Source organism: Candida oxycetoniae, assembly GCF_023343755.2.
Source record: "Candida oxycetoniae strain CBS 10844 chromosome Unknown scaffold1, whole genome shotgun sequence".
Lineage (NCBI taxonomy): Eukaryota > Fungi > Ascomycota > Pichiomycetes > Serinales > Debaryomycetaceae > Lodderomyces > Lodderomyces oxycetoniae.
In genome coordinates, this window is record NW_026055370.1 from 234,445 (window position 1) to 249,958 (window position 15,514).

A 15,514-nucleotide genomic window follows, 5' to 3' on the forward strand; every position below is an offset into this window, starting at 1 on the left:
TTTCAACATTCAGCTTGGGCTTTTACCTTTGTAGATAACAAAGTTGAACAAGATACCCAATTGGTAGGTATGAGATGGTTAGTCTGTCAATTTCTTATTGTTGTTGGTTGTATTGCTCAGCAAGTGGCGTTTGATCTATACGATGAAGGTGTAAATTTAGAAGAAAGTTTGATAACGCGTTACTATAAAAAGGCCAATGATTCATTGCTTTGGGGACCCTATAGATCGGCATTATATTTTGGTATAAGACCCCGATATCCGAAATCTTTGCTTTCTGGGTTGATGTGGTTTTCAGTGAACGATTACCAGTCAATTGGGTCTATGAGACATTTTTATGAACAAAGCGATAACATGGGAAGGGCTAATTGGGTGGCTTATGACCCACGAATTGGAGGTAGGCAGATAATTGAGGATAATGACTGTCATGTAACCATTACTATTGACTTTGTTAAGAGTACGGATGGCTTATCATGGGGAACTAAAGTAAAAGCAGAACCACATGCTGGTTACGAAGAAACAAAGATATCGTTTGTTTGGTACAGTGGGCTAGAAGGTGAGAAACAGTCTGATAATGGTGTTGACGAAACTGAAATCGAGAGAACTGGTTACTTCAAATTGAGTAACCAGAAAAATATATTGGGTTATGAGGATAATCTCCAATTCGCAGGGATTTCGGAAGAGTTGGGCGCATTTGAATTGGAAATCAATGATGGTCCCAAAAAAAACAGGCATCCCAGTGGTAGTGAAGTAGATGCGGATTTAGGATTGGATCCTAGTCTTGCTCACCATTATAGTTTGAGAGTACCCGACGATAATACATGGAAAGCTAGAGATATATTCATAACAATGTTGCAAGAGTCAGTAAAAGACCTTGAAACAAACATTGGCACTATTGGTCAATTGGCTCCCGAGAATTTGTTTATTATACGAGACTTGCATAACTTTGAAGGAAACTTGCATTTTGTTCAAAAAGTGTATCAGGGTTCTTGTGAATTTGATGTTATATACACCAACGCATTGACACCCACCCCAGAAAGAATAACGTTTCAAAACATTGATAAACGAATAAAAGCCAATGCTGAAAGGTTTGACGCAAATTTTGCAGAGCATTTTCAGTTGCAAAAACCATTCCAGTCTGAGAAATATATGGGCTTTGCTAAGGAAATTTTATCAGGTTTGCTTGGTGGATTGTCTTATATGTATGGCAACCATTTGGTTGACAGAGAAACTGTATTTGATGAGGATACATTTGAATCTCACGAGCTTAAAGGATCATTTGAAGGGCCACATGAGCTATTCACGCTTGTACCGTCAAGACCATTTTTCCCTCGTGGGTTTTACTGGGACGAGGGATTCCATTTAATGCCGCTAATTGGTTACGATTCAGACCTCGTTTTGGATATTATTAAGTCATGGTTTAATCTTATTGACGACGAAGGTTGGATTGCAAGAGAACAAATTTTGGGACCGGAAGCAAGGTCGAGAGTGCCATCTCAGTTTCAGGTCCAAAGTCCCCACATTGTAAATCCACCTACTTTGACCTTAGTGTTGACTAGCTTGCTAGAAACTATATCAGAGACTAATAAATTCGGTGATATAGCGGAACCAAACAATCTTGACACCGATGATAAGACCGAGGAACCTGAATTGGGCAATTTCCTTATGAAGAATCCTGAAGTGCTTTTCAACTACACGAGGGAGATATATCCCAAGTTGAAGTCCCATCTTGATATGTTTCGCAAAACGCAGCAAGGGTATATTGAAGAATTTGATAGAAGTATAGAAAACAACGAGGTATTCAGATGGAGAGGACGAACGAAAACTCATTGTCTTGCGAGCGGTCTTGATGATTATCCTCGTGCTCAACCTGTGGATGTTGCTGAGTTGAATGTTGATTTGATTTCGTGGATTGGAATAATGACGAGATCTTTACGCCTTATGGCAGAGATTTTGAATCAGAAAGATGACATTGCTGATTTGGAAGATATAGAAAAGAACATCAAAAATAACATTGAGAAGATTCACTGGTCGGACCAGAATAACGCATACTGTGATGTCTCAGTAGACGACGATGATGAAGACGTATTTGTTTGTCATAAAGGCTATGTTTCGTTACTCCCATTTCTCACAAGATTAATTCCGGAAAGCGATGTTCAAAAATTGGAGCATGTAATTGATATGATCACAAATCCAGAAGAGTTGTGGTCGCCCTTTGGTGTTCGCTCATTATCTAAGTCCGATTCCAATTACAAAACCGGCGAAGACTACTGGAGGTCCCCAATTTGGATAAATATGAATTACTTGATCTTGAAAAGTATACAAGAGTATTATAACACTAGTATAAATCTTATGTCATCTGGATTACGTAGCAAGTTTGAAGACGCGTATCATGATTTGAGGTTGAATGTGGTGAACAATGTTTTTAAACAATGGGAGAAGACTGGATTTGTTTGGGAGCAATACAATGATGAAACAGGTGAAGCAAAGGGGGCCAAGAATTTCTTGGGGTGGACCTCTGCAGTGCTATTGATGATGGCTATGCCAGAGAGAATTATAAACTAGAATATAAGATACAAATAAAAGTAAAGAATAGTCCCTCTAAGATAAAAATAAAATCTCTCTTTTCTATTCTATATATATATATAAAAAAAAACCGGGTATCATACTACATTTTTCTTAGATGGGTCTTCATCAAATCTTAAATCCCATCCAATTTGTTTTCCTAATTTAGGCAAGACCTCTGCAACAGATTGAACGTCCTTGTCCCCTCTACCTGAAACATTGATGACAATATGTTGATCCTTGGGCAATTTCTTGGCCAACTCTACACCACCATAAATAGCATGCGATGATTCCAAAGCAGGTATGATACCTTCCAACTGTGACAAAAGTTTAAACCCTTCTAAAGCTTGAGCATCAGTTGCAGCAATAAAAGTGGCTCTTCCTGTGCTTTTCCAAAATGCTAATTCTGGTCCTACACCTGGATAGTCCAATCCAGCAGAAACAGAGTGGGTATCATGAACTTGACCGTCACTATCTTGTAAAACATAAGTTCTCACACCATGGAAAACACCAGGAATACCTGCAGACAATGTAGCAGAATGACGTTCTGTGTCAAGCCCGTCACCACCAGCTTCGACTCCCAACAAAGTCACGTCCAAGTCCTTTTCGAATGGTGAAAACATCCCGGTAGAATTTGAACCACCTCCAACACAAGCAACCACGGCGTTTGGTAATTTACCGTCATTCAATTGTTTAAATTGTTCTTTTGTTTCTTGTCCAATGACACTTTGGAAGGTTCTCACCATGACTGGGTACGGATGTGGACCAATAGCTGACCCAACAACATAATGAGTGGTTTCCAAGTTCGAGACCCAGTATCTGAAAGCTTCTGATGTAGCATCTCTCAAAGTTTGAGTACCATTCTTGACTGGAATGACATTGGCGCCCAAGATTTTCATTCTGAAAACATTCAAGGCTTGACGTCTAGTATCTTCAGCACCCATAAAAACAGTACACTCCAAACCAAATTTGGCACATGCCGTAGCTGTAGCAACACCATGCTGACCGGCACCGGTCTCGGCAATAATCTTCTTTTTGCCTAGTCTTTTTGCAACTAGAACCTGAGCTAATGCATTATTTATCTTGTGGGATCCCGTATGGTTCAAATCTTCCCTCTTTAACCAAATGGTAGCACCACCAGCATATTCTGATAACCTTTCTGCTTTATGTAATGAAGATGGTCTTCCAATGTATGAATACAAGTCTCTAAATTCCTTCCAAAATTCCGGATCTTCTACTGCATCCTCAAATCCTTTCTCTAGTTCTGCTAAACAAGTATGTAATGCTTCTGGAACATATTGACCACCAAAATCACCAAAATGAGAATTGTATTTGTGTGGCTCCTTGAGGACAGGTTTTGATTCTTGCTGCTCCAATTTGCTAGCACCACCACCACCACCTCCTCTGCTGAACGTGGATGGCGCGCTCGATTTATAATCTTCTCCTAGTATAGATCTGACATAGTTGTAAGCAGTTTTACCTCTATCACCTGGTTTGGATTCACCAATTAAAGTAACTATTCTGGATCCAATAACAACACCATCAGCGACTTTACCCACTGCCAAAAAGTGGTCTCTAGTAGATACACCAAATCCAACAGCTATAGGAGTATCATTAACGGCAAATTTTCTTACACGTGCACATAATTCTTCGATACCTGCAGAAACTTTGGTTGATGCACCAGTTGTACCCATCTTGGAAACAACGTAGATAAAAGAATCGGCAATTTTGCCCAAAACTTTTAATCTTTCATCGGTTGTGGCTGGTGCAACTAATGGAACGTATGACAATCCAAACTTGGCACATGAACTTCTGAATTTGACTGCTTCTTCAGGAGGCAAATCCACAACAATGAAACCGTTTGCGCCAGCTTTTTCAGCATCTTGTAAAAATCTACTTTCCCCGTACTTTAAAATCGGGTTATAATAGCCCATTAGGATAAGAGGAACAGTGACGCCCTCTGCTCGCGCTTGCTTAACCAAGTCTAAACATTTTGCAACAGTGATTCCGTTTTCCAAAGCTTTGATGTTAGCTGTTTGAATCGTTGGACCATCTGCAATTGGGTCTGAAAAGGGAATACCCAACTCTATGATATCGACACCTGCTTCTTGCATACTTTGCAAAATCGGTACTGTATCCTCAATAGTAGGATATCCTGCTGTAATGAAATTAACAAGTGCATTACGACCTTCTTTTTTACACCTATCAAATGTTTCTCTGATTAACGCCGACATGGTTTAGAAATGAGGAAGAAGAGAAGATTGATGGGGAGGGGTGCTTCTACTCTATATTGTCAAAAGTGAAAAATGAAAAATTCATGAGTCAACTTTGTATGCAGGACGACATCGGCAATGAGAGTGGTCACGTGCCCCACTATCACCAGCACTAGCTGCCAATATATCACATCACTATCGAGCAGAGTGAGATAGTGGTGCAATCAATCTTGTTCTGCTCAATAGTGGAACACACGGGTTTGATTGTACTACTATCAAGCAGACCGAGATTACCTAATACACCTCACCTCTACACCTCTACACCTCTACATCTCTACACCTCTACACCTCTACATCTCTACATCTCATTGCCTAATACATCTCACTGCCTAAAACACCTCTACAACTAATACGTAATATTTAATACACCTCTACTCAAGTATACCTAATTCTAATACACTTTTACACTATAACAATACATCTCACTACCTAACACCTAATACTAATACATCTCCGATACATCTAATAGCAATATTGTAATACTTGATACTAATACACCTCACTACTCAATTCCTGTTACTAATACACCTCCTCCCCTCTACACCTCCTCCCCTCTACACCTCCTCCCCTCTACACCTCCTCCCCTCTACACCTCCTCCCCTCTACACCTCCTCCCCTCTACACCTCCTCCCCTCTACACCTCTTCCCCTCTACACCTCCCCTCCCCTCCCACTGTAGATTCCTTCTCGATACTCTACATGAGTCTCATTTCTCTTACAAGTTGTTTTAGTCATAGCTTGTTGCAAGATACTGATCACTGCTCTTCACTACTCTTCACTGCTCTTCACTGCTCTTTACTGCTCTTCATTTCTTGTCACTGCTCTTGTCTATTTCTCTTTCCACGAAATGTTGCAATACATACAAATACAAATATGAGACTATCTCGCTTTGCTCGATAGTCGAGAGGAAGAAGAGAGAAGATACTAGTCTTGTGTCTTTCTAGTGTCTTTTCTTTTTCGTTTATGTTATTCAATGCACAATACGACTACTGCAATACATACAAATACAATATTTAAATAAAGATAACTATCGACACTATCGACACTATCGAGCAGAGCGAGATAGTGGGGCACACTGACTAACGATTTAACGTATGGTATTGTTAACTTTGGGGACTTTTTTCTTGGTAAAGGTAGTCCTTCTCTCACAACTGTCCTTCTCTCACAATTGTTGTATTATAAACATAAAGCTTTTGAGTCAGGGAATTGTAGTTGACTTTATATTAGATTTTTCTCGAAACCACATTAAAACTGAATCAAAATATTTATAACTTGTACTGACAATGATATAATGTTGAGTCCAGTGTAGGGTGTTTTTCTACCCTTTCTATCACCACCTTTTTATCAATATAATTTGTATTTACCCATTAGAACCTTTCTATTAGAACCTTTTTATCAATATGATTTTTCATTCAATTAACCACACACAATAGTCTACAGAAAGAGTAGGTATAGATCGAACAAAGCGAGATACTCTATAGAGAGAGTAGATGTAGACTATCGAGCAAGGCGAGATACTTTATGCTCGATAGTCTATAGAAAGAGTAGATGTAGACTATCGAGCAAGGCGAGATACTTTATGCTCGATAGTCTATGCTCAATAGTCTAAATGTTTTTTGCTGTATATTATATGAGAATCACTGATTATATGCTGATGACAGATTACCAGGAAAGAATGTCTTGCGCTCTTTAGAATGTATTTATCTAGACTTTTACTCAGTTGTTTACTTTATATATCCATCCACCCAACATTAAAGAGGAAAAAATGATAATAATGGTGGTGGCAGCTAGTCAGTGTGCTCCACTATTGCTCTGCTCGATAGTGTCGGTGGCAGATAGTGTCAGTAGCAGATAGTGTCGGTAGCAGAAAGTGTCAGTAGCAGAAAGTGTCGGTGGCAGATAGTGTCAGTAGCAGATAGTGTCGGTCAGTGTGCTGTACTATCGCTCTGCTCGATAGTGTCAGTCAGTATGCTCTACTATCTCTCTGCTCAATAGCGTCGGCCAGTGTGCTCCACTATCTCGCTCTGCTCGATAGTGTTGCTCTGCTCGATAGTGTTGCTCTGCTCGATAGTGTTGCTCTGCTCGATAGTGTCGCTCGATAGTGTCGGTTGCAATCAAGTTCATTTTTCCTCTTAAAATTTGGCTGCGAAAAACAAATGCAATAACAAAATCTTATAATCTATTAATTTTTCTTAAGGAGTTGAAAACAGCTACTCTTTTGAACAAACATAGTTCTACTGTAAGCGTGTCAAACCCGTGTGTCAACAGGGAGTTTAAGAAAAAACAGCTTGAAATTGTTATTAATCAAATGCTGTCAATAGACAATTTACACTATGACTACAAAAAGCTCACGAAAACATATATGGATTTTTTCAATTCTGACAAATTTACAAATTTCTTAAATACTACACAAACAGGTTCAGCACATTCGTCTCATGGTATTGACTTTCCCATCTTTATGCAAACATTGTTCACCTCAATATGTTTTTGCACAATTCAATTAACTTTATTTTGTTTATTAAGATCGATATTCAACTACCTTTACCAACCACGATGTTTTTGTGTACCAATCAATGAAAGGATGGAAATTTTGCCTCGTGGGTTTATCAAGTGGATCATCCCAACTTTGCAAAGTAGTATCAATACATACCTCTCTTTGGGATTGGATGCCTATTTCTTTGTTCGGTTTATATCAGTATTGTCATTGTTTTTTTTGTTGATTGGATCCTTGAATATGATTATATTGATCCCTATCAATTTCACAGGCAATTCCATAGAGTTTACAGCAGCAGGATTGGACAAGTTAAGTCTTTCCAATATTGCAAATTCAAATGTGTCTAGACTAAATGCACATTTCATCATGGGATTATTAACAATCGGCGTATTCCACTGGTTAATAATTTACGAATTTCAAAGTTTTGTAATAATTAAACAATCCTATCTTTTATCAGAGTCACATAAAAACTCAATCATGGCTAGAACATTATTGATTTTCAATGTTCCCCATTATTTACAAGATGAGCAGGTCTTGAGAGATTTGTTCCAGTTTGTACCGGGTGGTGTGACTCATATATGGCATGTTTGTGATTTTGAAAAAATCGATCATCAAGTTGAAAAAGCAAAGGATGCATTGAACCTTTTGGAAAAGTCTCAAATCTTAGCATTGAAAGGGTACTATTGTTCAATCCTGTTATTATGGCAAAAGAAAGAACAACAAAATGATGCCCTCTACCGAGTGAAAAAAGACATCAAGTTTTTCCCTCCAATATATTGCCGTATGATCAAGTTCCCGCAAATTGATCGCAGTCTCAGGCTAAAACTTCCAGGATGGCTAAGGCTCTTTGCTTTGCAAAAACGAGTATCAATGTTGAACTGGGCATTGGAAACCTTGCAAGAATGCCACCTAAAAATTGATGAGGAAAAGCTTAAATTGGCCAATGGCCAATTAAGCAAACACAACAAGATATTTATTGAGTTTCAAGATCACAAGGGTGCGTGTATTGCAAACCAATGCCTTCTCTCTCAAAGTCAAGGTTGTTTCGACAAGACCTTAATTGAAGTGCACCCACAGGATATAATATGGAGAAACATATCAAGAACAGATGGAATAGGTTGCAAATTTGAAAAGTACATTGTCACCATTCTATTCATCAGCATAATAGTACTATATGTTATACCCGTATCGTTGATCCACTCGCTTTCGCAAATACCACTACTTATTCATTTGATGCCGTTTCTAAAATGGATATATCAATTCCCCGAGGAAGCCAGGCAAACTATATCAGGTTTCCTTCCTTCCATCCTACTTACCATTTTAACCGAATTTGTCATGATAACATTTCGGTTCTTGACTTATTTCAAGGGAAAAGCCACTGGAAGCGAAGTGGAACTTGATTTGCAGAAATGGTTTTTTGCATTTCTTTTTGTTCAGCAGTTTCTTGTGGTGACTATATCATCTAGTGTTACCGTTATTTGTAAACAGATTATTGACCAGCCAACATCAATTCCTGTATTGTTAGCTACAAATTTGCCAAAGTCTGCAACTTTCTTCTTCCAGTACATTTGTCTTCGGGCATTTGCATTCTGTGGTAACAATTTCCTTAGAATAACCCAATTAGCATTAACAAACTCATACTACAAGATAGTGGACATCACACCGAGACAAAAATTTAACCGAATAACTGCATTACCTCAGATTCAATGGGGCACTACATTTGCCGTATACTCAATATACGCATGTATCGGTATTTCCTACTCAATCGTTTCTCCACTTATATCCATATTTATCATTTTTTTTTTAAACCTATCCATCTTGTATTACAAATATGCGTTGAAGTATGTTTACAGTCATATCAATACTTCAGAAACAATGGGGAGACTATACCCTATTGCATTGCTTCATTTGTTCACAGGGATATACTGTCTTGAATGTTGTCTTATTGGAGTTTTTTTCCTCCTGAAAGATTCATCGGGTAAATATGTTATGAGAATTCAAGGCTGGATAATGACTGGGGTTTTGTTTTTCACAATTTTTGCAAACACATTGATTTATAACAGGTATTTACCATATTTCTCAGATTTGCCCATTTTATCAGATAAATTATATAAAGACGAAAAGAAATGTGAATCTTCATCAACTCCAGTTAATAGTACCATCAATAGTAGTACAAACCACGAATTTCTTTATCTTCATCCAGCTTTCAAATATGAAAAGCCCAAAATCTGGCTTCCCAAAGATCCTAAAGGGTTCTCCAATTTGCAAATTGAAGAGATACAATCAAGATCAGCTGCAATAAAGGGTGCAACTAGTGGTGCAGAAGTTCAAGTTGGAAAATTTTTAAAGACTTTAAAAATGCACATTTCGGAGGCGCCACCAGATTACAAATGACCGTGACATTTGTTTAATCGATCTTTGATCCTTAACCTTTTAAGTAAAAAACTCCATGTATTAAGATTCTCAAGTCGCTTAAAATCTCTTAGTTTGTGGTACTCTTTGATCTTTTCCGAAAGCCAAAACTTTTTAATTAAAATTTCATCCTTTTTCAAAACAATCACGCCGTTTTTCACGGGAAATGCCTGGCCACATTTGAAAGCAAAACCAACAACTACAGGAACAAACTGGAATCGTTTAGTATTGTGCTGCAGCAAGACCTGCTCTATATTTGACAATTTCAACCATTCACAAGCATCAGGAACCATATTGGGCCTGAAAATTTCTATATTTCCGTACTCGTTTTTTGGAATCTCTCCAGATTCGGATACCTTTAACTTAATATACGGACAAGTCTGGGCAAAACAATACAACCTTACGTCATTCAACTCAGGATTATATATCTGATTTTGATTGAATACTCTCTTGTTATATATTGTTCGAGGTGTTGCTTTTGTTAGCTTGATTGGTTTGTCCACTTCTTCCAATTTAATTGATCTACCAAAAAACTTCCATTGTTTGTCGGATTTCCCAACCATTACATATTTTTTGAAATATACCGGTTCTTTCGTTCTACCGTTACCATCCAACTTTATCCTCTTCACAGGCTCAATTCCCGGAGTAATCACCTCATTATATCTCAAAGTAGATGGAGTTACAAAATTCGGGCTTTTTTTCATTGCTGAAAACGTCTTTGGTATGATGTAGTTATGCATAGCTAAAGCGCGAAGACCATCCAACTCGAGATTATCATACCTAGTATAAGTTTTATCTTTATTCATAATCCGCAATACAGACTGCATCAATAATGCCAATCTGCCACTTTCTGTCCTTAAATCCAATTTTCCAAACCATCGGTAAGATATATCTTTCATGTACCGCGAGCTTACATCAATTATCGCATTGTTATTGCTCAAAGCTAGCACGTAATGCATTGACATTTGACACAACTGGCTTTGAGCTGGATAGTATTGACCAGTGTAGGAATTTTCTATTTTACCGTCAAAACGGTTGAGCCTTATTAATTGCCTTTCTTCTTCCAAGAAACATTGTGTTTCAATCACAATAACCTCCGACTGATTGAGTGGGTTTACTAATTCTGTCCAGAAATAAGGGTATAGCAAATCATTATCTTTATTCACCCTGATTATGTCTTTATTTAGTTTTGGTTGAAACTTGATTGGTTTCCCAGTACTTAAAAGAGGCACCGAATAAACCAACCGGGCTTCCAAGCCCAAGGATCTAAGTAATGCTGTAAACAATTGTGCACCAGTATCTCGATTATGCTGAAATCTTTTAATGATTTTGCACAATTCGTTTGCATTGGTTATTGGTTTGGCATTGTTGACAAAGTAGTCTTCCAATTTAGCTGCACTGCCGTTACTACTGCCACGTTTAGGAAGATATCCTAATACTCGTAATCCGTTAGAATCATGTTTAAAGTTTTTTCGAAACCACTTGATTAGATATTTGAGGATATAAATAAGTAACTTATCTTGATCTTGTTCTCGCTCCGTGGCAGCGGCAGCGGCAGTGGCAGTGGCAGTGGTGCTCCTGTTGAAGTTTCGGTAATATTTTATCAATTGTTTTGGTAGGAGATGCTTCAAAGTTTTGAGAACCTTTTTATGCGATAGTAGTTTATTTCGGTGCTGAGCATTTAGTATATATGAAACAATGCTCAAGTTCTGAAGGCTTATCCTTTGACGCTTTTGGAGAATAAGCTCTTTCAATTTCTTCTTCTTCTTCCTTTCTTCTTCGTCATCGTCATCCAGCCTCAAAGTGATGTTGAAACTTTCATGCCATTCTTGTTGTATTGGCGTAACGGGCTGAAACACGACATTTTCCCAATCTGAATCCAGAAACGAATCTGAGTCTGAATCTGAATCGATAGCAGCAAGACCTTTATTAGCAAACTCTTTGGTCTCTGAATTTGCAGCACCAAAATCTCTATCAGCAAACTGTTTAATCTTTCGCTTCTTCAAAACAGGCTCTTTGACTTGTTGAAGTTCGTCTTGAAGTTCGTCACCGCAATCTTCTGTAAGAAATAACCCACCCATCGCATTTACTTTCAAGAGACACTATCAAGCAGAGCGAGATAGTGGAGCAGCACTGAGTCACTGCAGCAACTTTTTTTTTCCCCCACTAGATAAAGCGCGACTTCAAAAGTTACTTGGTAAACAAGTGGAACATATAAAGATACGATCCAAGGGAGATTTGATCGAGAACACGATAATTGTGCGAGTATCATGGCCTTTGTTGGTTGGCAGTAAAAAATACTATTTTATCAAAGTCCTAGACTTGGTTTTAGAGCAAGAAAAATCAACAAATTGATAGCATTGGAAAATTGATAAAACTTTCAACAAAAATATATTGAAATCTATATAATGTAGAGTAATTGAATCCTTGTATCTTTCTTACCACCCAAAACCTGCACTATAGAGCAACACCTGCACTATAGAGCAACACCTGCACTATCGAGCAATACCTGCACTATAGAGCAGAGCGAGATAGTGCAGCAATCCCTGGTAGACTCCCTAGCGGAGCAATATGTATTGCTCCGCTAGGGAGCGAAGCGAGCTAAAAACCTTTAATAAAAATAGTAAAAAGTAACTTATAAGAATAGGTGATAGAATGTACAAACAAGTCTATTCACTTGTGTTGGAAAGTATACTTGTAGTCAGTAGTAGCAGCTAGCGGTGACAGCTGGTGGTGACAGCTAGTAGTAGCAGCTAGCGGTGACAGCTGGTGGTGACAGCTAGTAGTAGCAGCTAGCGGTGACAGCTGGTGGTGACAGCTAGTAGTAGCAGCTAGCGGTGACACCTAGTGGTGACAGCTAGTAGTAGCAGCTGGTGGTGACACCTAGTGGTGACAGCTGGTGTGCTCGATAGTGATGGTGTCGGCAGCTGGTGTGCTCCACTATCTCGCTCTGCTCGATAGTGATAGTGGTGGTGATAGTGATAGTGATAGTGTCGTTGCCGTATTATTCATGTAGTATCTTGCTCACTTGTAGAAATTCAGGTATCATTGCCCACTGTTTATTCAGCTCAGCTTCTTCATCATGTCCATATAGAGTAAAAGAATCAAAGCTCGCTGTGGCTTGAAAGCTTTTCACGGTTTTGATTACCTCACTGCCGTCAGCTTCGTTTTCTTCTCGTACTAAATTTTCTACGCTATTTACAATAAAGCCCTCAACCCCAAGTTTTTCAAGATTTAATTGTTTCCCTACTACAAGCCTTCGACCTCTAAAGTATACCGTATCAACTTGTGACCCATCGTTTTGCTTTTCCGTTGTATGGGATGGCGTAAAATAATCTGCAGTATTTGCAGAGCCACTGTACTTTATATGCATTGGCAATAACGAAGCACTCACTCTTGGTGTACTTTCACCATGACTTATCTTTATCGTTGACATTTTATAACAACACAAGGTTAAAAGACTCGTTTTTTTTTGTTTTTTTTTTTGTTTACTTAAGAGACGCGATTTATCACCAAAACTGAACCAAGACCATCAAAATTGCAAGAACAAATTCAGATAGTATAGAAAATACCACAGGGTCGTTCCACGTCGTGGTAGAAAGACCCTGTTGTATTGATACTTTATTAAAAATAATACAAAACTAATTACATTACATATTTAGTGGCCGCTGTAATAATTATGCTTATAAGGGTCATCTAGTACCCCCCCTCTCTCTCTCTTCCCTTCCTTCCCCCTATTTGATATCCAGAACCAATCAGTTTCAATCATTGATCCAAGATTTGTATCTTATTTTTTTTTCTTTTCATTCTTTTGTTCTCACTTTTTTTTTTTTTTGGCTTAAGAAAGAGCCACACCTTTTTGAAGATTGCACTTGGGAATAAGATTAATCTTTGATAGATTAAGCCAGTTGTTGATAAGAGAGAAAAGTGGGGGTGGTACGTTAGCAATGTCAGGAGAAGGAGCGACGGAAGATACGAACCAAACTCGGTTCCCGCACTTGGCTCCTAACATAATACATGACCCATCAGCAGAAACTTCAGGTCTTATAGCAGGGGAATTAGCTGCTGAGGACGGTTCGATGATTTCTCGCGATAATTTAATATCCCACACTTATGGATCAGTTAGTCACGGTGAACTACCAAAGAACTATGCAATAGATGATCCTCACGGAGGGTATGCATTACCAAAGGCACAACTATATACAGTTGTATCAAGTTTGTTTATGGCCTCCTATTTAGCTGCATTGGATGCAACTGTAGTAACTACTTTGCTTTCGTTTATTGCTTCGGAACTACACGCAGTTCAAAATATCTCATGGATAGCTACTGCCTATTTGTTATCATCGGCAGCATTTCAGCCGATATTTGGCAAGATATCAGATATTTTTGGCAGAAAGTTATTATTGATTGGATGCTGTTTCCTTTTTGGATTAGGATGTTTGATATGTGTAACTGATTCGTTAGTTTGGTTGGTTATAGGAAGATTTGTTACCGGTATTGGTGGATCCGGTTTGACTTCGATTGGAACCATGGCCATGTCCGACTTGATCCCACTAAGAGACCGTGGATTGTACCAGGGACTAGCTAATATTTTCTTTGGCTTGGGCTCGGCATCAGGCGGTATCATTGGTGGTATTATTGCAGATACTTTGGGTTGGAAATACGTTTTTGCTTTGCAAGTGCCGTTAGCGGTAATTGTTGGGGTTGCAATTCAATTCAACTTGAATTTGCCACAAGGATCTCCAGGTTTGGGAGCTCATGGACAAGATATTTGGCAAAAATTGAAAAGGGTTGATTTTTTGGGAAGTATTTTTTTGATTAGCTCATTGATGATGTTTTTGACTGCTGCGTCGTTGGGCGGTAAGGAAATCTCATATACTTCGAATTCGTTCCTATTAATGACTGGTGGAAGTGGTTTATTTTTTGCTGCTTTTGTTTTTACTGAAATATACATTAGTGAGGAGCCAATTATACCAATTGAGCTACTAGGCAATAGAACTGTTTTGGCATCATCGTTGACGAACTGGTTCTACACAATGGGTGTATTTACCACCTTGTTCTATGTTCCAGTGTTTTACACCTCAGTGAAAAACCTCACTGCGAGTCAAAATGGGTGGAGACTAGTTCCAAATTTCCTTGGTGTCTCATTTGGCTCTGTAGGAGCTGGCTACTATATGAAGAAAACCGGTCGTTACTATAAGCTCGCAATTGGAGCAGGTATATTATCTGTTGCGGGTGTTTTCAAAATAACCCTTTTAAACACCTCGACACCAACATGGCAACAATACCTTTTATTGATACCACTGGGTTTGGGGTACTCTTGTATGCTAACTGTAACATTACTTGCGTTGATTGCAGCAACGCCAAAAAAATTCCAAGCATGCACAACATCTATACAGTATACTTTTAGATCTACAGGATCTACGTTGGGTGTATCAATAGCCTCAGCAATCTTCATGAATGTATTGCTGCAACAATTGACCAAAAATGTAAGTGCAATAATTTCAGACCCAAAATTAGCAAAAAGGGTTATTTCCCGAGCACTTGATAGTACCAGTTATGTCAATGAAGCTCCTAAATACGTAAGAGGTGCTATTCGAGACTCATACGAAGCTGGATGTAAAGGTACATTTTATTTTGCTTTATTGACTATTTTCTTGGGTTTCGTTTCTTCGTTGTTTATGAGGGAACACAGATTGCACACCAGTATTAACAGAGACTAAAAAAGGAACTGGTCTTTCTTTCTATTGCCCCTTTTCCTTTCCCCTTTTTTT

General features: G+C 38.5%; 6 protein-coding genes across 6 annotated transcripts; 3 read left to right on the forward strand and 3 right to left on the reverse strand. All coding sequences in view use genetic code 12, as the record gives it.

The window, feature by feature from the left end:
- Positions 1-69: 69 nt before the first annotated feature.
- On the forward strand, positions 70-2,562 carry CWH41 (Cwh41p; the record flags this gene model as incomplete). Its single annotated transcript, XM_049322711.1, has 1 exon — positions 70-2,562. One exon carries the CDS (start codon positions 70-72, stop codon positions 2,560-2,562), a length of 2,493 nt encoding a protein of 830 aa, XP_049181301.1.
- Positions 2,563-2,660: 98 nt separating this feature from the next.
- TRP5 (tryptophan synthase) lies at positions 2,661-4,796 on the reverse strand (the record flags this gene model as incomplete). Its single annotated transcript, XM_049322712.1, has 1 exon — positions 2,661-4,796. One exon carries the CDS (start codon positions 4,794-4,796, stop codon positions 2,661-2,663), a length of 2,136 nt encoding a protein of 711 aa, XP_049181302.1.
- A 2,400-nt stretch (positions 4,797-7,196) lies between these two features.
- SPO75 (Spo75p) lies at positions 7,197-9,722 on the forward strand (the record flags this gene model as incomplete). Its single annotated transcript, XM_049322713.1, has 1 exon — positions 7,197-9,722. One exon carries the CDS (start codon positions 7,197-7,199, stop codon positions 9,720-9,722), a length of 2,526 nt encoding a protein of 841 aa, XP_049181303.1.
- Positions 9,723-9,962: 240 nt separating this feature from the next.
- Positions 9,963-11,821, reverse strand: KGF56_001577 (uncharacterized protein; the record flags this gene model as incomplete). Its single annotated transcript, XM_049322714.1, has 2 exons — positions 9,963-9,990; positions 10,137-11,821. The coding sequence occupies 2 exons, from the start codon at positions 11,819-11,821 to the stop codon at positions 9,963-9,965; spliced, it is 1,713 nt and encodes a 570-aa protein (XP_049181304.1).
- Positions 11,822-12,744: 923 nt separating this feature from the next.
- On the reverse strand, positions 12,745-13,176 carry KGF56_001578 (uncharacterized protein; the record flags this gene model as incomplete). Its single annotated transcript, XM_049322715.1, has 1 exon — positions 12,745-13,176. One exon carries the CDS (start codon positions 13,174-13,176, stop codon positions 12,745-12,747), a length of 432 nt encoding a protein of 143 aa, XP_049181305.1.
- Positions 13,177-13,687: 511 nt separating this feature from the next.
- On the forward strand, positions 13,688-15,463 carry KGF56_001579 (uncharacterized protein; the record flags this gene model as incomplete). The annotated part of the gene is made up of 1 exon (XM_049322716.1): positions 13,688-15,463. One exon carries the CDS (start codon positions 13,688-13,690, stop codon positions 15,461-15,463), a length of 1,776 nt encoding a protein of 591 aa, XP_049181306.1.
- Between the last annotated feature and the right edge of the window lie 51 nt (positions 15,464-15,514).